We start from the raw sequence: 27,146 nt of genomic DNA on the forward strand, positions 1-27,146 counted from the left end.
TGGGGACTTTTAAAAGACTCGAGTTGGAGGAATTCAGAGAGCTGGAAGGATTTACAGAGACATGGAAATTTTGTTTTGAAGTTGGGCTGCAGGCAGGAATTTGAGTCCCCAAGTGTTTATGTAGTTCTTTGGCAGGATACTCCCCTCTCTTACTCAAGCAGATCTTAGCAACAATGTAGCAATAGCACAGAATTAACTTGAAGTGAACTCCCACTCTAAGCTTTTCACTGTATCTTGGAACAGGCAACATTAATAAACCAATATCAATACAAGCACTAATGTTTGAAGTGATATGTTTATACTCGGTGAGCCGCCAAGTTGCTAAGGTTTAACCATCACAGTTACTAATGTTTTTACTGCATTGTATGCCCGGTTCACTGTATATTCTGCTTCTCACCAGCACATCTCATTGCAAAGTATTTCCAGCCCACCCTCCCAAAATAAAGCACCCCCTTCATCATTAAACTGGTACTTTATTACAATAACACGTTATTGTCACATGTACCTAGGTGTAACAAAATTCTATGTTCTATATATATAAAAGTAAGGCAGCTGTCCCTGACCATTTGTGTTTCTTAAGCGCACTGAATGTTCCGGAAGGACAATGCTGTTTCGGCACCTCTTGTCAAGGTGAGGTTCTCTTCCCTTCCTCATTTCCAAGACTTGAGTACTTGGGGAGACACAAGAAACTGCAAATGCTGGAATCTTGAGTAAAAAATAAACTTCTGGAGGAACACGGCAGGTCAGGCAGCATCTGTGCGAGGAAATAGACACATGACGTTTCGGGTTGGAACCCGCCCACAGACTGTCTGAAAAAGTGTCCTGTCCCGAAATTTTGATTGTCCATTTCCCCCCACAGATACTGCCTAAGCTGCTGTTCCTCCAGCACTTTGTATTTTGATTAAATACTTAATCCAACGTAATGGCCTGACTGCTGCTTAGAGGTACTGCCATTCAGATGTTGCATTGAACCGAAGCACTGCCATTTCTCCTAGGGCGCAAATATCCCAGAGCACCACCTCAAATAATTCTACTGCTGAATGTGCCCCTCTATACAATACCATGCCCCTCTCACCCCCCTCCTCTCCCCCCCCACCCCCCTCCTCTCCCCCCTCCTCTCCCCCCTCCTCTCCCCCCTCCTCTCTCCCCCTCATCTCCCCCCCTCTCTCCCCCCCTCCTCTCCCCTCTCCCCCTCCTCCCCTTCTTCTCGCTCTTCCCTCTCCTCCACTCCTCCCTCTCCTCCACTCCTACCCCCCCACTCCTCCTCCTCCCCGTTCCCTCCTCCCCCCCTCCTCCCCTTGCTCTTCCCTCTCCTCCACTGCTCCCCCTCCACTCCTCCCCCTCTCCTCCTCCCCTCTCTTCCTCCCCCTCTCCTCCTCCCCCTCTCCTCCTCCCCTCTCCTCCTCCCCCTCTCCTCCTCCCCCTCCCGTCCTCCCCTCCTCCCCCTCCCCTCCCCTCCTCCGCCTCCCCTCCCCCTCCTCCCCCTCCTCTTCCCTCCCTCCCCTCCTCCCCCTCCCCTCCTCCCCCTCCCCTCCTCCCCCTCCCCTCCTCCACTCCTCTTCTTCCCGCTCTCTTCCCTCTCCTCCACTCCTCCCCACTCCCCTCGTTCTCCACCCCACTCCTCTCGTCCTCCTCACTCCTCTCGTCGGGGCCGAGGATGGAGCCTCGGGGTTATGACGGGCCGAGGAGGTGGTAAGACCAAGGTGGACGGGCGGGTTGCCAAGATCAAAGGGGGGGCCTGGTGTGGGGGAGCCACCGAACACTAAGGGGGTCCGGGTGGAGGGGGATGAAGAATGGATGAGTACTTTTTGTAACTTTGTCGGCGCCTTTGTGGTGACTCTTTTGCGTACTTTGTATGCAAAAACAAAGAATTCCACTGCACCTAGCTAGGTACAAGTGACAATAAAGTATCATCACCGTCATCATTCTCCTCCCCACTCCTCTCTCCATTCTGAACTCGTAGACTCTCGAGGCAGCGGTGAGATTGTGACCTGCTGGAGCCTGGGCGGTGAGTTGGCCAAGACATGGAGTGGGGAAGTCCTGTGTGACTGAAGAGGGTGCTCCAAGCCTCTCTCTCGAATGGACCGACACTCCATTTGACCTGCAGCGGCCTGTTCTCTCTCAGCTGCGGACCTGGGCTTTCAGTTGCTGAATGTGTTGGAATGTGGTGACAGTGTGTTTACTTTGTAAATTCTTCCGCTGAGTTAAACCAACCAACAGCCTGGTGTGGTACAACTGCAGAGCTGGTCCTTATCTTTGATCGTGTTGGTTGTGGTAAATGATCGGCAAAAATAAATGAACTAAAACAGCTGTCACAATCATCCATGTTAAGTGGGATGAAGTAAGTTACTCAAGGTTGAGTTTGAGAGGATTAAGTTTTAGTTCGATTTAGAAGCGATGCTGATCACCCTTTCTCCCCCTCGCTTGTGGGGGACTTTGATAGTGTGGCTTGGGTGAGGTGGAGAGGAATGAGACAAATCTTCCAGGGACTAAAGAAATCAAGGGAGCCACAGTCTAGGGTCCTTCTGCTGCTGGACATGGGGTGCAGGGTGTGGTCGAATCGCCCCTCCTAATAAGGGATTCTGTGTAAAATTGGAAATGAATATCTGCATTGGATGTGTAACCTCCGGAAATGTCGGATGGAGTTGTTGAAAAGAAGATGTTTTGTAAATATTTATTACTTGAATTAAGTATTTTTTGATATTAAAAAAAAAAAAGATACTGTGTTGATCTGATCAACTGGGCCTTTTTGCTGTGATTAATATTTCAGCTACTTTGTTTCATTACTGGTCAGGTTTGCCGCTGTATTGCATGTCCAGTTTTCTTTTCAGTATAGAACGCACAGCTTTATTGTTCACAGTTGGTGGGAATAAGGGAGGGACCAATTTTATTTTAAGTTGGTTAAGAGCAACCTGGCTATTTAGTTTATTGCCGTTTGTTATTAATGGACCCAACTCCGTGTTATGGCAATCAGTACCCTTAAACTGAGATCAACCTGTAGATACAGTCCTGGAGAGCATATTATTGGATTGCATATTAAATAACAGGAACATTACATTAAAAAAATTGACTAAAAGCTAGAAAAGTGCTGAGCGGAGCTTTATGGACTTGATCTGAATCAAATGTACAAAATTAGATTTAAAATTGGCTCTTCTGTTGTACAATAAGTTGGATTAATGGTTGATGGCAGATGCTAGAATCGTGAGCAAAAAAACAAAGTGTGGAAGAACTCAGTGGGTCAGGCGGCATCTGTGGAAGGAATGGGCGTACTGCATTTCCGGTGGGGACACTTCTGAAGAAGATTCCTGACCTGAAAGGTTATCTCCTCACTTCCTGCACAGTTGCTGGTCGGCCCACTGAGTTCCTCTACATTTTGTAAAACTAGAGCTTGATTGTTCAGGCGGACATCAAGGACCTTTTCCTTGCACACAGGACAGTGGGAGTCTCAAACTCTTCCCATCCCATTGCTAGGTTGGGAGAGTAAGGTTGCTGAACTTAAAGGTAGCTTTTTGACTAACGTCCTGATATCTCAAAGCCTTTGCACAATCTGCAAGGCAAAAAGCAGGAGTATTAAAAGTCTTCACTTGCCTGGATAAATGAAGCTCCATCAACACAAAGGAAGACCAATGCCATCTAGGATAAAACAACCTGCTGATCAATACCTGAACTGCAGCTAGATGTGTTAAAGAGTCAGGTTAAGATCCAAGAGTGTAGGGGAAAAAAACTGCAGATGCTGGTTTAAATCGAAGGTAGACACATAATGCTGGAGTAACTCAGCGGGTCAGGCAGCATCTCAGGAGAGAAGGAATTGGTGACGTTTCAGGTCGAGACCCTTCTGAAGAAGGATCTCGACTCGAAACGTCACCCATTCCTTCTCTCCTGCGATGCTGTCTGACCTGCTGAGTTACTCCAGCATTTTGCATCTACCCAAGATCCAAGAGTGTTTTATTGTCGTAAGTCCCAGATAGATCATGGTGGGGAGGTCAGAACCTGCGATGGGCTGGGCAGTGTTCGTCACTTTTTGCAATCTTCATCACTCCTGGGCATTCAAGTTGCTGAGCCAGGCCGAGATGCAACCAGTCAATATGCTCTCTGTACACCTGTAGAAGTTCAAGTAACTCAGCAGGTCAGGCACATTTCAGGAGAGAAGGAATGTGTCACCCATTCCTTCTCTCCTGAGATGCTGCCTGACCTGCTGAGTTACTCCAGCATTTTGTGAATAAATTCTTTCAATATGTACCAGCATCTGCAGTTATTTTCTTACACTACTGTAGAAGTTCAAGAGCGCCCGCTCTGGCATACTGAATTTCCGCAATATTCTCAGGAATTAGAGGAGAGGATGGAGAGTTCACACCCTCCACCAACAGCGCACAGTGCAATAACATTTAATAACATTTTTAAAAAGTACTGCCCACGCTCTCAATTCGTTACTCGAACAGCATCTCCCTCACCAAGATGGACAAGGGAGGCTGGTGCTTGGGGTCACCTGCTGGTCCTGTTTCACCTCTTCCCCCCCACCACCAAGTCATGCATCAACAGCCAAGGGAATATATTGCTGACCCTTCAACATCATTGGGTTCAAATCCTGGAAATCTTTCCCCTCTGCACCTACACCAGAAGTGCTAAGAGGAACAAGAGAGCAACTCACCTCTGCCGATTCATGGGACAATTAGGCATGGGTGCTGAATGAATGCTTTACCAGAAATGCCCACAACCTGAAAAATGAACAGATTTTAAAAAAGAGGCTGGTAAAACAAATTAAAATTCAGTTACCCAGATTTGAATTAAACAGAAAAAGTACCCAAAGGCCCTTCCCAGCTTCCTACATATAAATTTCACACCATTAATAAATATCCCAATACACTTCACAAAAGACACTTATTAATCTGCCAATTAATGCCAGGCAATGATGGTCCAGTTTTATACTGCCATCATAGAGTCTGTCCTCACCTTCTCCATCATGGTCTGGTTTGGCTCAGCCACCAAGCACGACATCCGGAGGCTGCAGCGCATCGTTCGATCAGCCGAGAAGGTTGTTGGCTGCAACCTTTTCCCCATTGATGAGCTGTACACTGCAAGGGCCCGGAAGCGAGCGGGTAAGATCATCTCTGACCCCTCTCACCCTGGCCACAAACTCTTTGAAGCACTTCCCTCTGGAAGGCGACATCCGGACTGTCAAAGCCAGACATAAAAACAGCTTTTTTTCCATGAGCAGTAGCTCTACTCAACAACCAAAAGTCTGTAACCTCCTTTTGCTCTGGTATTTTATTTCATTCTTCACGTGTGTAAATTAGAATGTTTTATTCTTAATTGTTTACTGTATGTCATGTTGATACTTGCGAGCAAAGCACCAAGGCAAATTCCTTGTATGTATACATACTTGGCTAATAACATTTATTCAATTTCACAAACTGCAATAGATCGACACAGTGAGTGGAAAACATGGGCATTTTATCAAAGGGCCAATTTCCCCAGGACAACATAGAATATTTTATTTAATTAGTAAAAGGATCAGCAAATAGAAACTAATTAGAGCAACCACCTCCAGGGAAACCATTTGTATGTCAACAAAACGCTGCCTTGGTCCATGGTGTTGCGGAAGTGTCTGGGGTGTGGATCTGTACCATGAGGTAAACAAGCATTCAAGTCTCTAATGGTCCATTCGCCATCGTTTTGGCATGTTTCAAAGCACATTTAAACCAACAAATTACTGGTCAAGCACACTACAGGAAACACGGCGCCTACTTTGTGTCCAGTCAGCTCTCAAAACCCAATGAGGAAATGACTAGATAACAAAAATCTAAATTGGAGATTCTGGAAATCGGAAATAAAACCAGAAAATGCTCGAAACATTCTGATGAAGGGTCTAGTTCAGAGATACAGCGCGGAAACAGGCCCTGCGGCCCACCGAGTCCTCGCCGAACAATGATCACCCTGGACACCAGCACTATCATCCGCACTAGGGACAATTTACAATTTTTACCAAAGCCAATTAACCTACAAACCTGTACGTCGTTGGAGTGTGGGAGGAAACCGGAGCACTCGGAGAAAGCCCATGCTGTCACAGGGAGAACCTGTACAAACTCCGTACAGACAGCACCCGTGGTCAGGATCAAACCCGGGTCTCTGGCGCTGTAGGGCAACAACTCTGCTGTTGCACCAGCGTGCTGCCTGAAGTAGAGTCATACAGCACAGAGAAAGTTTATTTGGCCCAATTCTTCCATGCTGATCAAGATGCCCATTTTCCTGGATTTCACTCATTTCCCTCTAACCCTTCCCTATACATTTAAGACCTTCCCTGTCAATATCAAACTCTTGTTTCTGTCTACACAGATACGTCTGACTTTAGTTTGATCATGGAAATGGGCCCTTCAGCCCACCGAGTGCACCCTGACCATCGATCACCCATTCAAACTAGTTTTATGATATTCCACTTTAGCCTCCATTCTGTACACACTAGGGGCAATTTACAGAGGCCAACTAATCTACAAACCCGCATGCCTTTGGTATATGGGAAGGAACCGGAGCATCCTAGCACTCAGAGGAAACCCTGCAAAATTCACACAGACATTACCTGAAGTCAGGATCGAACCCAGGTCTCTGGTGCTGTGAGGCAGCAACTCCACCAGCTGCGCCACTGTGCTGCTTGACCTGCTGAGTGTTTCCAGCACTTTCTGTTTTTATTAATGACTGGACTATCTGCTCTTAATGAAGTTGAGTGAGGGATATATTTTGGTCAGGGCACCAGGAGGACTGTCACCCTGCTTTCCTCTGAAAGAGAATCGGCTCTATTGCATTACCTCCTGAAAGACAGTGTGGCCCTGCATTGAAGTGTCAACCTGGACTTTTATGTCCCAATTGCTGGAGTCGGGGGTTCCGGCCGTTCTCTCCACGATTCTCATTATGTGGGGCTTCAGGATTGTAGCAGTGTGTATGGAGGTGTCTCCGTCTTCCACTTCAGATGTAGGAACAGAATTTAATTACAGAAATAAAGGACACAGCTGGGGTGAATGTGCACAGCCTTTTTTCCAGGATTGGGAAATGAAGAACTCAAGGGCATAAGTTTCAGGTGAGAAGGGAAAGATTTAATTGGAACCTAATGGGCAACCTTTTCACACAGACGATTGTGGGTGTAAGGAACGAGCTGCCAGAGGAAATGATTGAGGCAGGTACAATAAAGTTTAGTTTAATTTATCATTGTCATGTGTACTGAGGTTGTTATCCAGTCAGCAAAAAGGCTATGCTTTATTTCAATCAAGCTGTCTAAATGTACAGATACAGGATAAAGGGTATAATGTTTGCTGCAAGATAAAATCCAGTGTAGTCCAATTAAAAATAATTTAAAGTTCTCCAATGAGGTAGATAGGAAGTCAGGACTGCTCTCTAGTTGGTGACAGGATGGTTCAGTTGTCTGATAACAGCTGGGAAGATACTGCCCCTGGAGGGGTGCATTTTCAAACTTCTGCACCTCTTGCCTGATGGGGAAGGGAGAAGAAGGTAGAGAATAAAAATGTATAGAAGTCATTTTGACAGGTTCATGGAAAGGAAAGGGTTAAAAGAATGTGGGTCAAATGCGAGCAGTTGGGACTAGTGTAGATTGACATGTTGGTCGGCATGGACGAGTTGGGCCGAAGGGCCTGTTTGCGTGCTGTGCGACTTTATGATTCTGTGCAGAGCTTCTACTTTTGCCTTGCTCCAGTCAGCAGCTGCCCTGGCAATGACCCAGGATCAGACTTCCCACTCAATATTTTACCCAGATCTAGAATGCGGGGGCTGAAAAAATGTTATATCGTGCACGCAGTACTCAAGACATTTCAAACACATTTGTAGCAAAGCCAAACCTGTTTTTCAAATTGGCTGAAATGTCATGTAATTGATGAAGACGTAAGAATTCTTACCTGCTCCACAAGCACGTTCCTCAAAAATCCAAACTTGGAGGAGCCAGTAGTTCTGGTAAACTTCACATTTTCATAAACTTCTACATGTGTTGACAAACATGGTGCATTGTTGGTTCTCATACTGTAATTTGCTGTAAGTGTGAACACTGAGAACCCTGTTGCTGGGTAGTACTGAATTCTGGTTCACTGATCACACTGTGTCCTGACCTTCAGCGTCTGTGGAGGGAGACGAGCAGGCAACGTTTCAGGTCAGGACCTTTCTCAGACTCATCGTCATTCTGGCTCATCCATGTTGTAGATCCATCCATGACCTTGTCTCCCCCTTCTTCTGCAAACTCTTTCAGTCCTACATATCTCAGATGCCAATGCTGCTCCAATTCTGCCCTCTTGATCATCCCTCAATTGAATTACTTATTTGTGCTACCAAGATCCCAAACTCTCAAATTTCCTCCCGAAACCTCTCCATCCCTTTCTCCTTGTATCTCCTTGTGTGTCTTATATATGTAGTAATCCAATGATAGGCAATATTTTGTGATGTTAAAGGTGCAACAGAAGTGCAAGTGCTGTAGACGTTAATAGAAGCACAATGCTTAGTGGAAGGTCAAGTATTTTGTCTATTGATCTAGCACAAATGCCTCGCTCATAATCTAATATTAAAGGTGATCCTTAAGTTAGCTGGTGGTGCCCTCACAGTGTCTAAAGGGCCTGTCCCACTTAGGCGATTTTTTAGGCGACAACAGGCAACTAGGCTGTCGCCGGGGTGTCGCCTGTATGGCCGTGAGTCGTCTCCAAAGAGTCGTAGCGTCTTTCTGGATGCCGCTGGATTTTCAGAATGTTAAAAAAGAATTGGCGACAGTGGGTTTGACGCCAATGGAGCGTAGCTTGACGTATCCTGATGTAGGCGCTGTCTTAGGTTGTCGCCAGGTGACGTAGGTTGTCGCCGGTGCTGACTTCGGTGAATTCCAAATGTGGACTTTATCTGATCACCTAACAGTGTAATGTGTCAATAAATTATGTTTTATTTTTGTATGTTTTTGCACTTGTATTCTGTTTAAAGTTTGCAGTTTATTGAAATTTATCGACATTTATTACAATATGTTTGTATGAACTGTTGTATGTTCTTATCAACCTTTTAATTTTTTTTGTTTGTTTTAATATCAATAAAGGAAATTCTTGACATTTTGACTGGAAAATTGATGTATGAAGTTATTGTATTTCAGAGTAGTTTCTCATGGCATCACTTTCAAATAGTCATGATGCAGAATGATTGGAAACCCTACCATACACCCCCTTTTATAGAGAAACTGGGTAAAAATAGGTGAATTGTCTTCAGTTGTCTTCAGACTTCTGGGTTGTAGCTTGTCGTAGTTTGTCGCCTCTGTGGTGGTAGGTTGTTGTAGGTGTCGTCGTAGGTGCAGTCGTGGTTGGACGTCCCACTCGTGACGATTGGGTCACCGGTTGTCGGTAGCTTGCTGTAGCTTGACATCGACTAGGTGGTAGGTTGTTGTAGCTTGTCATAGACATTGTCGTAGGGGGGTCCAGTCGCCGTTTTTTCGGCAACCTGCTACGACTATGGCAGTCGCCTAAAAAATCGCCGAAGTGGGACTCTGCAAATCTCCAAGAGGAACATTGAGTCAAATGTGAAATTTGATTTTTTACAAGAGTGCTGAAATGTTTAACATAAATCTGTGAGTCACTATACAAATACCTATTCAAATGAAAATCATGTAGGTTTTGCAGATTTTCATGTTATTAAAAAAACTTGAATTTGAATGGTAAAGTGTCAAAACTGTGGGAATATGGCACGATGAAAATGTGGAGAAATTGCAGGGAGTTGCAGATGTGGTCCAGTCCATCTCACAAACCAGACTTCACACCATTGACCCCGTCTACACTTCATGCCTTGGAAAAGCAGCCGACATAATCAAAGACGTCCCACCCCGGTCCCCACCCACCCCCCCTTCTTGCAGGAAAGCACGCACTACCAGCTTATTCCCCTGTTATCGGGCTTTTGAACAGTCCTTCCATAAGCCAGGGTATTGTCCAATTCACCTATATCCCATTGCGGACATTGGATTTTGTCTATGGAACTGGTGCACTACAATGCTGAGAACTATATTCTGCACCTTGCATCTTCCCCTTTGCTCTACATATAGTACTTGAGTTTGACTTGATTGTTTTTATGTATGGTATTATCTGATCTGTTTTTTGTAGCATGCAAAATAACATTTTTCACTGTTCCTCGATACATGTGACAATAATAAACCGAAATCTGAGTAAAAGACAATGTAGACACAAGGAACTGCAGATGAAAAAAAGAGACAAAATGCTGGAGTAACTCAGTGGGTCTGGCAGCATCTCTGAAGAACATGGATCGGTGATGTTTTGGGTCGGGTCCCTTCTTCAGACTGATTTTAACGTATAATGTTGCTTAACTTTGTTAAAATTATGAAGTTAAGGCAGGAATTCAAGGGTAGGGGAGTTCAAGGATTAAAACAGAATGCCAGAAACATGCAGCAGGTCTGACAGCGTAAATGTCTCATCCACGAGAACTGAGCAAGTTTAGAGATTAAACAAGTCTTAAGATGCAGAGAATGGGGAAGGTGGGGGATAGGTTGAGAACAGAGAGACTGAATGACACGGTGCCAGCGAAAGGAGGTAGGTGGGGGGGTTTGTAAGTCCGAGTGGATCTGTCTGGAGGAGGTGTACATTGTGAGGGATGAAAGGAAAAAGAGACATGAAAGATAAAAAAGATACTGACAAAACTGTGAAAGATGAGGGACTGCAGATGGTGGAAATCTGAAATATTCCAGCCAGACAGCATGTGTGGGTTTGGAGGGAATGGTGCAAAGAGAGAGGGGTAGAGGGTGGGATGGGGAAGGGCCCAGTGAGGGAGGTGGAAGGGCAGACCAGGAACATTTCAGACAGGTGACGTTTCATTCGAACTGTAAGAACAGTGCAGTTGAAATTGTGGCACTATTTTATTTTTTCCCTGCACGTTCATTGCAATCCAGAATCAAAAATGTTCAAAAACAAGGGAACATTTTAATATGGAAGGAATAGTTACTTGGCCATCCAGCAAATAAGTATTTTGACCTGTAATAAACCTGCTCAGTGTTGCTGTGTGCACAATGTGATGGATTATTGTCAAGATGTTACAGGGAACTATTAGGTCAGATGGAAGGCGACCTCTCGTCTGGTTGGGAGACTGGGATTTGAGAGCAGAGTCCAAAGGTTGGAGCCAGGTCTTTGAGTCGTGGAGCTCGGCAACATTTTTGCACGGAGGGTGGTGGAAACCTGGCACGCAATTCCACAAATGGGAATTCATGTCCAGTCAGTGTTAATTTCAAATCTGAGATTTTTATTACCTCGAAGACCTAGAGGGAGATAGGGAAAAGGCGAGTTGTATAGGTTTGGTTGGCAGGACCACTGCCGTTTATACCAAAGTTTAGATTTTATTTGCAAAGTAGCTTCATTGAGGGCGGCACAGTGACACTGTGGTAGAGTTGCTGCTTTACAGCACCAGAGACCCGTATTCGATCCTGACTTTGGGTGCTGTCAATACGGAGTTTGTACTTTTTCCACTGTGACCGCGTGGGCTTTCTCCAGGACCTCTGGTTTCCTCCCACACTCCAACGACGTACAGGTCTGTAGGTTAATTGGCTTAAGTAAAATTGTAAATTGTCCCGAGTGTGTGGGATGGTGCTAGTGTACGGGGTCATCACTGGTCGGCGCAGCCTCGGTGGGGAGAAAGTCCTGTTTCCGCGCTGTATCTCTAACGTCGAGAGAAGAAGCCTCCAGCAACTGATTTAAACAAAATTCACCCGTGTCATTTGGGAAAGAGGGTGCAACAACCGTTCACTGCATCGTTGTGAGATGAAGTAGTTTTGTAGATGATTATTGTGCATGAGGTTGATTGCAGAATAAGCGTTGAAGATCTTGAGGGAGTGAGGGAGAACGATTTGCATCCTAAGATAAGTGATGTTGGGAATTCAAAGTTCTGCTGGTAGGTCCATATAGGCTTATCACTTTGTTTTTATTTTATAAATATATGTGAGAATGTGCAAGCATTCAGTGATGGTCCCTGTCAGTTCCAGCTCAGACTGCAAGGCTAGGCTCATTGTGAATGCCTTTAGTCTCTACAGAGCCCTGTGATTAGAGTAATTTCCTGCCTGATCCTTTGGTTAAGGACTGGGAGAAAAGACCTTGCCAAGGCTGCATGCCAAGTTACGAGTCAGAAAATTAACTATTCTGACACACCCAACCTCTGATTATCATTCACATTCAGGAGGTCAGGCGGTCATGGGTTCAAGTCCCACTGCACCGATTTCAGCATTAGGTTGGTATTCCAGAGGAGGGGTGGAGATGCCATCTTTCAGATGAGGCATTAACTGAAGCCCTCTCTGTTCCCCCTGGCAGATGTAAAAAAAAATCCCCGGTACTCCTTTGAAGAATAGGGCACATTTTCCCAAGATCTAATGGCTATTTATCCATCAAGCATTGTTGCTAAAACAGCTGATTAATTGTTATCTCAGTGTTGTTTGTGGGAGTTTCCTGTCCACAAATTACCTGCCAGCTTTCAATGGTTCAATGGTGCTTTATTTGCAACTGCACAGTGAAATTCCTCTTGCATAGATAACACATGCTGGCACCGCCATTTTTGGCGCCATTATTCAAAGTCCAATGGGCCTGCATACTCGATGTACTGAAGCAGTTCCTGTGAAACGACGACCTTCTCCTCTCGTCGCCGGATCATCTTTGTGTCCCGGGGGCGCCTCTTGCAGCCGACCTTGAAGGCGCTGGAGGCATTACCCCGGTTCACCCTCCTACCGACCCTTACTCCGAACGTCCAACGTCTCCAGCTCCCTCCTGATTACACCGACTGACAAGCCTTCGGCCGTGATCCCAGTCCCGCCGACCGACACGAGAGAGCTTTCATTACCTTGCAATGTCCTCAGGAAAGCCTCTGGCTCTGGGGGGATAAAGTGTAGCTTGCGGAAGTAAATCATGGAAAACTACAACCCTTTTAGCTCACTCAGATGTTTTTATCAGAGGCCGTGAAGCCGATTTTCTTGGTAACTTTATTTTCCTCACAATATCTAGTGAGTATGCTGCTGCAGTGATGTAGTTGTTTACTCATTGTAAAGCTTGAACAATTCCCAGCAGGTCATTGGTAATAAGCAGCAGATTTAAAGTTGTGTAACAGTGTCATGAACTACTCGACAAAAAGGATGGCAGGTTGTAAAGTAGCAGGGGCTTTAACATAGACTTTTTCACGTTACCCTCGGAATGGCGAAAAGATGAAACTTTGAACTATATGCAAGCATTTCTATCGTGTCTTTCACATTCTCAGGGTACCTGAAGCATTTTATGCCTAAGGAAGTAACTTTGAAGTCAAAAGATTTTGAGAAGTTAGACAGAGGTAGGGCATACATGGGAAATGGTAGGGAGTTCAGGCACGTTGATGAGCACAGGGAGCTTGGGGCTCATAACCAAATTTCCCTGAAAGTGGGAATACAGGAACACAGGTGGAGAGGCTGATGAAGACGTATGGCATGCTTGCTTTCATCGGTCCAGACTTAGAATACAAAAGTTCAGAAGCTATGTTGCAACTTTACAAGACACTGGTTAGACCACATTTGAGTATTGTGTGCTGTTGTGGTCACCGTACTACAGGAGGAATGTGGAGACATGAGACGGCAGATGTTGAAGTCTTGAACAAAAAACAAAGTGCCGGAGAAACTCCACCAGCCCGCTAAAGCCTATTGGGGAAGGAGTTTCAGATAAGCACTGCTCTGAATGTGGCATGAAGCTCCAAGATGTCGCCCCTGAGCAAATTTCAAGGATCTACGACTGGTTCTGGGCACTCTCTCCTCACTAACTCTTTGATCAACATCTGAACTGCAATCCTTCCCTTCATCTTCCGTTGTTAAGTACTGGATTTGCACAGACATGTACTTTTCTTTTCTGCTTTTCTGCTTTCTACTGCACAACCGCCAACAGCTGGGCTGTCTCGTGCAGGTTTCATGTGCTAACAATCTCAACAAGCGGGCAGCATGGTGGCGCAGCGGTAGAGTTGCTGCCATTCCAACTTAGGAATCGTTCTTGGGAATGGAGCCCTGCTGTTACCTGGGCAGACTCGCAGAGTATTAGGAAAAAAACTGCTGATGCTGGTTAAAATCGAAGGTGGACACAAAATACTGGAATGGGTGACGTTTCCTTCTCTGCTGAGATGCTGCATGACCCATTGAGTTACTCCAGCATTTTGTGTCTACTAGCAGAGAGTATTAGCCAGCCAAAACAAGAACAGAATGTCATTGTTCACCAAGTAACCATGTGAAACAGGACGACCTTCTTTTATGCAGAGCAACAGGGTTGAGGAGTAGGCTCCACCCTTCCCATCCCGACCGTCTACAGGGACACTCCCGAAATACTCTCCCCTCCAGATCCTATGCCATCCTCCTGGGCTAGGTCACAGATAGCATCCCACATTAGTGGAATGTCAACTTATGTGCAGCGGACAGCTACATTCCACCACTTGCCCTATCTTCCTTCACTGGTACCGCCTTTTAAAGATAGAGGTAAAAATTCACAATGGTATGCAAAAATGAAAGAGAGAATCCTGGGCAAATACCCCATGCATTGGTACAACATGACAGAGGATCTATGGAGACAGAGGAACTGAAAGAAATTTACATTAGGTGAGAAATATAGTATTGGGTAGACTGAAGGCTGATAAATCCCCAGGGCCTGATGGTCTGCATCCCAGGGTACTCAAGGAGGTGGCTCTAGAAATTGTGGACGCATTGGTGATAATTTTCCAATGTTCAATAGATTCAGGATCAGTTCCTGTGGATTGGAGGGTAGCTAATGTTATCCTACTTTTCAAGAAAGGAGCGAGTGAGAAAACCTGGGAATTATAGACCAGTTAGCCTGACATTGGTGCTGGGGAAGATGCTGGAGTCAATTATTAAAGAGGTGAAAGTAAGCGTGCAAGAATAGCAGGCAGCGAAGAAAGCTAATGGCATGTTGGCCTTCATAATGAGAGGATTTGAGTATAGAAGTAAAGAGATCCTTCTGCTGTTGTACAGGGCCCTGGTGAGACCACATCTGGAGTATTGTGTGCAGTTTTGGTCTCCTAATTTGAGGAAGAACATCCTTGCTATTGAGGCAGTGTAGCCTAGGTTCACGAGGTTAATCTCTGGGATGGCGGGACTGTCATATGAGGAAAGATTGGAATGACTGGGCTTGTATTCACTAGAGTTTAGTAGGATGAGAAGGGATCTTATAGAGACGTATAAAATTATAAAAGGACTGAACAAGCTAGATGCAGGAAAAAAAATCCCAATGTTGGGGGAATCCAGAACCAGGAGCCACAGTCTAAGAATAAAGGGGAGGCCATTTAAAACTGAGGTCAGAAGAAACATTTTCACCCAGAGAGTTGTGAATTTAGACAATAGACAATAGGTGCAGGAGTAGGCCATTCGGCCCTTCGAGCCAGCACCACCATTCAATGTGATCATGGCTGATCATTCTCAATCAGTACCCCTTTCCTGCATTCTCCCCATACCCCCTGACTCCGCTATCCTTAAGAGCTCTATCTAGTTCTCTCTTGAATGCATTCAGAGACTTGGCCTCCACTGCCTTCTGAGGCAGTGAATTCCACAGATTTACAACTCTCTGACTGAAAAGGTTTTTCCTCATCTCCGTTCTAAATGGCCTACCCCTTACTCTTAAACTGTGGCCCTTGGTTCTGGACTTCCGCAACATTGGGAACATGTTTCCTGCCTCTAACGTGTCCAACCCCTTAATAATCTTATATGTTTCGATAAGATCCCCTCTCATCCTTCTAAATTCCAGTGTATACAGAGAATTTGTGGAATTCTCTGCCACAGAAGGCAGTGGAGGCCAATTCACTGGATGAATTTAAAAGAGAGTTAGATGGAGCTCTAGGGGCTAATGGAATCAAGGGATATGGGGAGAAGGCAGGCACAGGTTACTGGTTGTGGATGATCAGCCATGATCACAATGAATGGTGGTGCTGGCTCAAAGGGCCAAATGGCCACCTCCTGCACCTATTTTCTATGTTTCTATGTTTCTACTGCGAAAGTGAGAAAAAGGACCAACAGTTCAATAAACAGCGTTTCACTGGTCTCTGGTACAGACTATTTTGCTTTCTCAAAGCAAAGTATGCCTGAGGAAAATCCATTTCAGTTCAGCCTCACAGGCCCAGAGTTCAAAATCATTGGGCAGAGTTCACCGGTTTCAGCTCTCAGCTGACATTCAGTGTTAGACCCCTGTTTAATGTTAATTTTATCACCTCCACTTTTTTTCGTTTAGTTTAGAGATACAGCGCAGAAACAGGCCCTTCGACCCACCAAGTTTGCGCCGACCAGCGATTCCAGTACACTAGCACTATCTTACACAGCAGGGCCAATTTACAATCTTTACCGATGCCAATTAACCTACAAACCTATATGTCTTTGGAGTGTGGGAGGTACTGGAGAAAGTCCACACGATCACAGGGAGAACGTACGAACTCCGTACAGATGGCACCCGCAGTCAGGATCAAACCCGGGTCTCTGCTCTACTGTAACTCTACTGCTGCGCCACCGTGCCGCAATTCATGCAAATAAAAACAAAGGTCATTTAAAGGTAATGTGTAGCTAAACCAGGGCGTTTAACTCAACCACACAGATATTGTGGTGAACCAAGTTCCCACCCGGTAGGAAATGCCTGCAGCTCTGAAGCAGCCGGCAAATATATCTCGCTGATCTCACAAATGCTCGATCGTATGTTCTAGCTGCTCTTGGGTCGGCCCTTCATATCCTAGGAAAACCTTTAAATGGTCCGCAAGCAGCCAGTTGCATGATGCTTACACTTGCCAGCAAACTCTTGTGGACTGAGGCAGAGCAGGGCAGTCACTGTTGAACCGCTCACAGTAGCTGAGCTCTCAGTGGGGATAGTAAATGTGTTGGTCTGTATAACCAAGGGTAATTGGACAGAATATGTTCTTGAATGTCACCTTGCTCTGTGATCTTTATTCCAAAGAAATAAAATCTACTTTCTTGGGTAGAAACATGAGTATTTTCTGTGTCTGTTTTTTTGTCCTCAATTGGAAAAGTTCTCAAGGCGTTATTTCAGAAAGGTGAAGGGATTTCCCTGCCTCTGTGCCCTGATCAATATTGTTCCTCAATCAACACAATAGAACAGTCTGATTATCTGCTTCTTAGTGCACTGCTGTTTGTGCAAGCTTGCTGTGTTAAAATAGGTTACTGGCCTTGTTGGCAATGAACAGCTTTGGGGGCTCCCAAGGTGGTGGGTGGGAGTGCTGCAAATATAAAGCTCTTGGCTTTCTCGCTGGGTGACGAAGCAACCAGATGACATCAGTGTCCTGGTTGGAGTCTCGGGTGCAGAGCTTGAATGCATAGTGACCAGCAGTTAATACTTTGGTGCTGGGGAAAAGCAAGTCAAGGGCTGGAGGGTGGGAGAGGGACCCCTGGTGAATCAGACCCTCTGCATTCTGGAATCAAATTTTAAAAAATGGAAATGATTCAAGCCATTAGTGCAATCGTGAGTTGAGAAAGCTGCAGCTTGTGAAGACCACCAACGTGCCAACAACCATTACACACTCCTGCTCACACAGAGGCCTTGAACCGTGGTCACTGGGGGGAGGGAAAATGACCACATTTCTGGCAGCTGCCCCCTCTCCCCTTCTGAGGGTTGCTTCAACACAGGACACCAGCTGCAATCTCGTTACTGACCGCCTTCCAGTTCCAAGATCGATTGTGTTGATTTCCTTGGAATGTTTCTTTCAGGCGGATGACAAAACTGCAAAACTAAGCATTTGAAGGGTAAGAGGAACAAAATGAAATCTTGCATCCTATGGCAAGTTAATGCAATAATGGCTAACCTAGCAAGTTTGCAGCCCAGTGGTATGAACACCGACTTCTCCAACTTTAGATAGTTCCTCTGTCCCTCCCGTCCCCTCCTCCTTCCCAGATCTCCCTCTATCTTCCTGTCTCCACCTATATCCTTCCTTTGTCCCGCCCCCTGACATCAGTCTGAAGAAGGGTCTCGACCCGAATCGTCACCCATTCCTTCTCTCCCGAGATGCTGCCTGACCTGCTGAGTTACTCCAGCATTTTGTGAATAAAAACCTTCGATTTGTACCAGCATCTGCAGTTATCTTCTTATAGCACTGCACCTCAACTGGGAGGGGAGTCAAGGTGCCGTACAGTGTGGCTTGAAACCTCGCACTTCAAGTCAAGTCGTGTTTTTTGTCATAAACTCAAGTGGGGCGTCACAGTAGCACAGAGATAGAGCTGCTGCCTTATGGCACCAGAGACCAGGGTTCGATCCTGACGATGGGTGCTGTCTGTACGGAGTTTGCATGTTCTCCCTGTGACCGTGTGGGTTTTCTCTGGGATCTCTGGGTTTCTCCCATGATCCAAAGACATATAGGTTTGTAAGTTAATTGGCTTCAGTAAAATTGTAAATTATCCCTACAGTGTAGGATAGCGTTAGTGCATAGTGTGATCGCTGGTCGGCATAGCTTCTGCTTCTGCCCCATCTCTCTTCCAGCTCTCTTGCAACACTGCCCCCACCCACCCTCCCCAACAATCAGTTTGTCGAAAGGTCCCGACCCGAAATGTCGCCCGTCCCTATTCTCCGGAGATGCTGCCTGACCCGCTGAGTTAATTCCAGCACTTTGTTTTTATTTTGTAAACCAGTATCGTCAGTTCTTTAAGCCTACAGCCAACCTTTCATGTCCTGGATTCTTCATCAGAACTGGAAAAGACTGGAAACAAATCAATGAAACTTTGCAAAAAGAACTACTTTGAAAACTTTCCTTGATTAGTTCGGGGTGTCAGGGGTAATGGGGAGAAGGCAAGAGAATGGGGTTGAGAGGGAAAGATAGATCAGCCATGATTGAATGGCAGAGTAAACTTGATACAAATGGCCTCTAATTCTGCTCCTATAACTTATGAACTTATGAAAATGGTTGTGACACGACAGATGTGCAATGAATGAGCATGGAATGCACCATACAGCTATCAGCCTTTGTCAGGGGAGCAGGATCGATGCAACACCACCCAAGAAGAGCACCAGGTTTGGAGCTGAGAACTTGGACACGCCAACTTTACTTTGATCGCTGGCGGGTTTTCAGTCAATCCACCATTGAGAGGAGAGAGTATTGGGAAACGACAGGAACAGAGGAATGGCCAGCGGGCAGACGCAAAATGCTGGAGTAACACAGGGGGTCAGGCAGCATCTCTGGAGAAAAGGAATAGGTAATGTTTCGGGTAGAGACCCTTCTTCACAACCCGAAACGTCACCTATTCCTTTTCTCCAGAGATGCTGCCCAACCCGCTTGGTTACTCCAGCTTTCTGTCTGTCTTCGGTTTAAACCGAAGCATCTGCAGTACCTCCCTGCGCACAATGGCCAGCGGGCCCAGTATAAAGCTGTTGGTTACATCATGACTAATCCAACCGCAGCTTGGTCCAACAGCTTTTGTGTTTTAGACCATCTCGTTATTTATTCTCCACACGCCCCCCCCCCCCCCCCCCATGTTTAATTTGTATTGGCTCAGTGTTTTCTGCGACATCTGGCCATTGACTGTGCCTGGAAGTATTGCACACAAGATCACACCGGAACTTCACTCTTCACTCTACTACACCCGCACTATTTACTGACCTTTCAGTGCACACTGGGCAGGTGCTGCTCAGTCAGAGGAATTGTTTTGGGCTCCAAATGCAGACGGACGGCTATGTGGCACAATCTGAAAGAAGAACTTTCATAAGGAGTAACAGTGGCAGATAGCCATTCAGTCCTTCGAGAATGCACTGCCAGAAAATGGGATCATGAGTTGATCCACTTCCCAACATGATCTTCATACTCCTTGATTCCCTCGCGTACATTACAATGGTTACTGCTAATTACCACAACGCATGTGGGCGGCACAGTAGCACAGCGGTAGAGTTGATGCTTAATCGAGCCAGACACGCGGGTTCGATCCTGACAACGGATGCTGCCTGTACGTTCTCTCCATGACCGCCTGGGTTTTCACTGGATGCTCCAGTTTCCTCCCACACTGTAGGTTTGTAGGTTAATTAGTTTTGGTAAAGATTGTGAATTGTGCCTAGTGTGTAGTGCACTGGGATCGCTGGTCGGCGTGGACCATAGGGCCTGTTTTCATGCCATAAAGACACTGTGCAGATCCTGAAGGTGTGGCAGAAATAAAAAATCTTCAGTGGGCAATAATGTGAGTGTTACTGAAGAGTCTGGAATTGTTCTTTCAGTATTATTTTGATTTTTTAAAAATTGAACTGGAGCTGTTAGAGATGTTCCCACTGGGCTGTGCTGCTTTCACTAAACAACAGAACAGCAAACCTCTTGGACAAATGTCCCCTTTTCAATTGTTCTGTTGTTAAGCTCCATTTTATATGTAGGTCTGTGGTAGGCTTGCAGGAATGTGCTCTGGCATGTGAGCCCACTAATTCACCAGAAGGTTGTGGCCAAACGTGTCCACCATGTTAATCAGTAAAAGCATCAAAGGGTCCAATTATGTGTACGCTTTTTAAAGTTTAAAGTATTCTTAGTGTTCATTCATGAGCCATGCCGGGTCCGCTGGTGAATTGGTGGCTGCCTTGAAATATTGCTCCTTTGTTTGTTTTGTTGAAGTTGACCACTCTGGTGGGGAGAGGTGAGCGTTTCTCTACCTTCATTGACACTTCCACCCTTGGGTTCACCGCGAATCGGACAGTGAGTAAGACTCATCGCTTACTGATGGGATAATCCATCACTGTCTGTCAACCTTCCCAAACCCAACCACAGCGTCTGACACTTCTGTTTTCATAATCATTGAACAAAAATCTCCTGAGTAAATCCTTTGATTTTGCTCCACTGCACTGTGCAGCCATTGCGGAAATTAGCAGCAACCGGTGCAATGTAGGAAACACGGCAAAGTTCCGAGAACTTATGAACTTATGAAATGTTCATAATGGTGCTACTGTGGGCTGTGTGGCAAACTAGAGGCGGGTTTGCAATGTGTGATCTTCCATTACTACCTTCTTTCTCTTGTGCTTTTAATGCTGAGTGCAACATTGGGTCAAACTTGTATTTCCTCTTCAAATATCAAAGTGTTCCCAGAACAAGTTCCGTTTTAAAAGGACTGGGCATTTCAGAAAGGAAATACTGTTTGGATTAGCTAGAGTGGCTTCCACTGGGCCGTAACGGCGTTGCTATTTATGGTGGAGGCTGCATTTCCCTGCTTGAAATTCCACGGGAAGGTGTAACCGATAATGAGAGGAATCCTTAAAGTCCCGCTTCATACCATTCAATGATCCAGTGTGGGCCTGCCTTCAAAGGCAAAGCCCAACACCTGGGAACTGAGCCCAGACACTCCCAGTGCAGTACAGAGGAAGGCTGCACTGTCAGGCATAACCTCTTGAGTGAGATAATAGATAATAGGCATGTTCTGTTCTGTCAGCTAAGCACTGAAGATCCGACAGGCACTGCTGTTTGGAAGGAAGGTACGAAAACTGTCCCCAGAATATGGGCAAATAGTTATCCCTTATTTAACATCGCAGACACTAATCAGACCGTCATTGCCATTTGTGGGAGTTTTCTGCGTGTAATTCGGTTGCCTTGTTTCCGACCTTAAAAGAGTGTCTATGTTTTAAAAGAACAATTGTAAAGTGCTTTGGAATGTCATGAGAGGGATGTGACCGGCTCAATAGAAATGCAGGTCCCTTGAAATAAAACCTCACATGAAATCGGGTGCCTAATATTGCAGAAATGTTGCTGGTCGGCTGATTCTGACCCCTTTCTCAATTACAAGGGAAATAAAGAATTTTTAGATTCTGGGAAATTGTGGTCCTTTAATTTGAACAAAGGCGTTGCTTTGGATTAGGACTAACTATGATGACTGCTATTTCCCTGGAGAACCGTGTCACTCTTTGCGTGAATGTTTTCCTCTTGTTTTCGTACTGTGAAGGTGCACGCCCTTTCCTTTGTAGTAATGCGATGGACTACTTTGATTTTCAGCATTTAGTTGCCTGTGCATGGCAGTGAGTTACTACACCAGCGTGACGACTGACAATATTTTTAGGTAGATGATCTGAGTATTGTATGGTTATTGTGTTTTGCAAGGTGCAAGACCGGTTTTACTACCACTAAGCCACATGATGTGTTATTAGATGTGCTTTCAGTCAGTGCACCTCCCGCTGTAAATCTATCTGCGAACATTCGTTTGTCATGTAGCTGCAGTAGGGGAGAGAAGTATCATAATATTGTAGGTAGACACAAAATGCTGGAGTAACTCAGTGGGACAGGCAGCATCTCTGGAGAGAAGGAATGGGTAATGCTTCGGGTCGAGACCCAATATTGTCTCAGCCTGAAAGTTCCGAGTTCACTCCAGACACTTTAGGACGGATATCCAGGACAATTCGTCCAGTGTTAGGGGCAGGACAGAGGGGTGGAGCAGGATTAGTGTGAGTGATCTGTAACTAACAAAAGATGGTCTTCAACCCTTGTGGGGATCCCTGACATTGAACCAGGACCTCTGCCAGCAATGATGATGTGTTAGATGGTGTACAACAGCCAGCACATGTTAAACTAAATCCCCTGTAGGCAACAGAGTCATAGAGTTGCCCAGCATGGAAACAGGCCTTCGGCCCAACTGATCCATGCTAACCAAGCTAGTTTCCTCTTGCCTATAGCTGGCCCATATGCCTCCAAACTTTTCCTATCCATGTACGTCCAATTGCCTTTAAAATGCCATAGTTGTATCCGCCTCTACAACCTCCTCTGGCAGCTTGTTCCTCAAATGCACTGCTCTCTGGGGAAGTAATACAATTTTTAAAGCGGGGAAATCAAGAGTGTAAGCAAATCATCCTCGACCCTGAAGGGCTGCCTAGAGGCAGTGCTGCACTGCCTGAGATGCTGCTTGTCATATGAAATGCTAAACAGAGACCAATTAGTTTAGTTTAGTTTATTGTCACATGTCCCAAGGTACAGTGAAAAACTTTTGTTACTTGCTAGTACACAATTACAATGGAGCCATCCGCAGTGTACAGATACATGATGAAGGGAATAATGTTTAGTGCAAGAAAAAGTCTAGTAAAGTCCAATTAAAGATAGTCCGAGGGTCTCCAATGAGATGGATAGTAGGCCAGGACTGCTCTCTCGATGCCTGATAACAGCTGGAAAGAAACTGTCCCTGAATCTGGAGGTGTGTGTTTTCATACTTCTATACTTCTTGTCTGATGGGAGAGGGTAGAAAAGGGAGTGACTGGGGTGAGATTCGTCCTTGATTATCCTGGTGGCCTTGCCGAGATAGCGTTAAGTGTAAATGGAGTCAATGGAAGGAAGGTTGGTTTGTGTGATGCTCGGGGCTGTGTCCACAATTTTCTGTGATTTCTTGCGTTCTTGGATGAAGCCGTTCCCAAACCAAGCTGTGATGCATCCTGATAAAATGCTTTCTATGGCGCATCTGTAGAAGTTGTTGAGAGTTTTTGGGGACATGCTGAACTTCCTAAGTCTTCTTAGGAAGTGGAGGTGTTGGTGTGTTTTCTTGGCCATTGCTTCGATACGTGTCATCCAGGAAAAGTTGCCGGTGACAATTGCTGCTAGGGATTTGAAGCTTTCAACCATCTCTACTTCGGCGTTGTCAATGCATACTGGGGTATGTGTGCCACTTCGCTTCCTTTAGTCGATCACTGTCACCTTTGTCTTGCTGACATTGAAAGAAAGGTTATTGTCTTGACTTCAGGTCACGAGGTTCTCATTCTCCTTCCTGCACTCCACTTCTGCTCCATCAAGTAAATGCAAAAGATCCAATGGCCGCCTGTCAAAGGTGAATAAGGGATTCCATCCCTTCTTGTCCTGGCTAATATTCATCCAGTTAATTGAACCTGATTATCTGGTTGTCATCAGAGAGCTTTATTGCACCTTGTGCCAATGTGCAGATGGCTTCCTGCATGACTGCACTGCAGGGATAGTTATTTGGCAATTAAGTAATTTGGGGGCATGATATGATTGTAAAAAGCAAGGGCTGTGTAATATCTCATATAAAGTGACAATGTGAACTTTGCTTAGTGAACCTTTAACCTGCTGCGAAGAGAGTGCACCCCATGGTTAACATTCTTTGAAGAGGGGTTAATGGCTAGAGCAAACTCACTTGAACCTCTCTGTCCTCTATGAGAAAAGAGATTTTGTAGGCTTGTACTGTGTTCTGACTCCCTTACAATTATGCAAGACCTTAATATATTTTGCAGCATGCTATAAATGTTTTGTTTGAATTGATGTTAAACATTTCTGATCTTTCGTCATCGAGTCAGAGAGAGATATAGCACAGAAATAGGCCTTTTGTCCACTGAATCCACACCAGAGGGCGGCACAGTGGCTGACTTGCAGTGCCTGAGATCCAGGTTCGATCCTGAGTACGGGTGCTGTCTGCGGGGTTTGTACATTCTCCCCGTGACCTACGTGGGTTTTTCCGGGAAGCTTCGGTTTCCTACCACACTCCAAAGACGTGCAGGTTAGGCTAATTGGCTTAGTAAAATGTCTCTCGTGTGTGTAGGATAGTGTTATTGTGTGCGGATAGCTGGTCGGCACGGACTTGGTGGGCTGAATGGCCTGTTTCCGTGCTGTATTTCTAAACTAAACTAAATCCAAACCATCCATTTGCACGTATCCTTATTAAAACCTTTCATTTATTCCCATAATCTCATCATCGCCCACTCCCCCAATCCGTAGGGGCAATTTACAGCAGCCAATTAGGCTTCCAACTCCTACATTTTAGGATTGTAGGGGAAACCGGTGCACCTAAAGGAAACCCATATGGTCCCAGGGAGAACGTGCAAACTCCACGCAGACAGCGCATGAGGTCAAGAATGAACCCGGGTCTCCTGCACTGTGGGGCGGTGGTTCTAGTAGCTGTGCAGATTTTGAATGAGCCCCTGGTTCAAATTATTGTTGAAAGTACAGGTGCTCCCCGGCTTACGATGTTTCAACTTGCGATAGTTCGACTTTGCGATGGTGCAAACAGCAGTGACCCGTAGCGAGACTTGATCGCGTGTATTACAATGCATTTCGACTTACAATACTTTCGGTTTCCGATGGGTTTCTCGGAATGGAACCCCATTGGATGCTGTACCTGCACAATCTCCTTCTCTACCTACTTCTCTGCTCTCTACTCACTCCTGCAACCCTCTCAAACATCTTTCCATTTAATCGCACCACCGTGGCACTATCAGCCACCCGCACACCAATTTCGTGTAGTTTGGAATGACAGCACAGAAACAGGCCCTTCAGCCCACCAAGTCCGCACCGACCAGCGATCGCCTTACACCAACACTATCCTACACACTAGGGACAATTTACAATTTTTACCGAATACAATTAATGTACAAACCTGTACATCTGTGGAATGTGGGACGAAACCGGAGCACCTGGGCCACAGGGAGAATGTACAAACTCCGTACAGACAGCACCCGGGTTTCTGGTGCTGTGGGGCAGCAACTCTACCGCTGCTCCATCGTGCGGCCCCAATCTCTGGAATTCCATGCCTAAGATTGCTCTTCCCCCTTCTCGCTCTCTTTTTCCTTTTAAGATGTTTATTTTAAGATGTTCCTTCGATCAAGCATTTTGTTTTCCGGTCCTAACATCTCCCCGTATGACAAAGTTGCTAAATTCTTTTTCCAGTGAAGCAACTTCGGACACGATGCTAGTGTGGAAGTAGCTGCAGTATATAAATGCAAGTTGCTGTAGGTCCAGAAAATGCATTTGGCTCCCTGCCAGCTTGGCTTTCTGAATTTAGTCTCGATCTGGTGATTGAAGGGAATTGAAAAAACCCCACAGTTGCTGCTAATGTCGATGCTTTGCAACACCTGCAGCATGTCGCATGCTGGTGTGTTTCGTTTGGTCCTGTCCCAGAGGGATCTGGAATAAACCTTCAAGCCGCTCGATGAGCAGGTTACACGGGAGGTGGTTTTCACTGCCGATGCTGCACACTGGAGATTAAATACTGCGTGGATCTGCGATAGTACTGAACCACAGGCAGGCAGCACAGCTTCAGCTGTGAGATGATGGATTTTGTGTGCTTCTGAGACTGAAATCCTGTTGAATGCAAATAGAATTTTAGCTTTAATTTGATGCTTCTAATTTTCTCGCCCTAAACTCGTTGGGCAAAGCCGTTGTGCTTTGGTGCCAGTTGTTTTTTTTCCTGTGGATTTTTGGAAGATTCCCTGCCTTTTGACCGCCCTGCAATGATTTTCTCTTTGGAGCTGTGTTGCTGCCTGCCGGCGAGGGAGGATTGCTGGGGAGCGTTGCATTGATTGCGAGGAACCTTCCTGGTGTCACAGCTGTCAAGGCTGCCCGGTGAGGTGGAAGGGGGAAGATGAAGATGGTGAAGGGGACCGTTTCCGTGACCAGCCGTGTTGTGTGGCCCACAGGCAGTGAGAGCAACTAATTGGCCTCGTGCTCCGGTGAAATGGGCTGCACTGCTAGTATTCTTCTGCTCGAAGGCTTGAGTGCCATCGTTGAGAGAAACTGTGGTTATCGTTGCCAGCAGCCGATAGGGCAGGCATTGTTGGAAAATGTAGCAGAGAGCGTGGCTTCAGAGGAGGACCAAGCCCCTGTCTGTCCAGCTCCGGTAAATCTCCTGTTTTATTCTTATCATACCTGTTTAAGTGAGAGGTTAATTTGTGTTGTTTATTCCCCCGTGCCCAGGAGAGCAGTATTAACGTTGCAAGCATATGCGGATTCACATTAATCATCTTGTTATCTCGGCATTGGGTTCTCGTTGAGGAATTTGAGTTGGATATTTTGTGACTCGCAACACAGTCTTATTATCGGAGAATGATTCAGCATTCAAAGAGGCCATTCTGCCTGCTGTGTCCATGCTAGTCCTTTTCCAGAACAATTAATGTAACTGCACGTGCCTGGCTCCCTCCCCTTGACCCGCTTGATGTTTCTCAAATATCCAACAAATTCCAAATCAACGCAGTCACTGTCATTCCAGGCAGCACATCCCCGATGCCTCAGATTCCAGAAGCAGGTAGGATCGATGAGAAGGTTGTTTAGGGGGGAAAAAAACATTATTTCAAAGCTTTAATGCTAAAGGCAGGCTCAATACTTGTATGTACAGTTTTAGGAATTACACTTTAGGAAGATATCGAGACGCAGGAGAAGGTGTTGGGAGAATACTGGAATGGTGACAGGGATGAAGCATTGCAGTTCCT

General features: G+C 45.8%; 1 protein-coding gene across 9 annotated transcripts in view; it reads left to right on the top strand.

Annotated features, from left to right (window-relative positions):
- Positions 1-27,146, top strand: part of LOC144595138 (dedicator of cytokinesis protein 9-like) — a 264,207-nt gene that overhangs the window by 39,171 nt on the left and 197,890 nt on the right. For 5 of the 9 annotated variants that reach the window (XM_078402225.1, XM_078402226.1, XM_078402229.1 and 2 more), the window contains exon 1: positions 25,909-26,557. The exons of the other annotated variants lie outside the window; for them this stretch is intronic. In XM_078402225.1, the coding sequence (XP_078258351.1) occupies positions 26,396-26,557 (162 nt within the window). In that variant the 5' untranslated portion in view covers positions 25,909-26,395. Of the gene's footprint in view, positions 1-25,908; positions 26,558-27,146 lie in introns of those variants that run through there. 9 annotated transcript variants of the gene reach the window in all.

The sequence above is a fragment of the Rhinoraja longicauda genome, chromosome 7, assembly GCF_053455715.1.
Source record: "Rhinoraja longicauda isolate Sanriku21f chromosome 7, sRhiLon1.1, whole genome shotgun sequence".
NCBI classification, from domain to species: domain Eukaryota; kingdom Metazoa; phylum Chordata; class Chondrichthyes; order Rajiformes; family Arhynchobatidae; genus Rhinoraja; species Rhinoraja longicauda.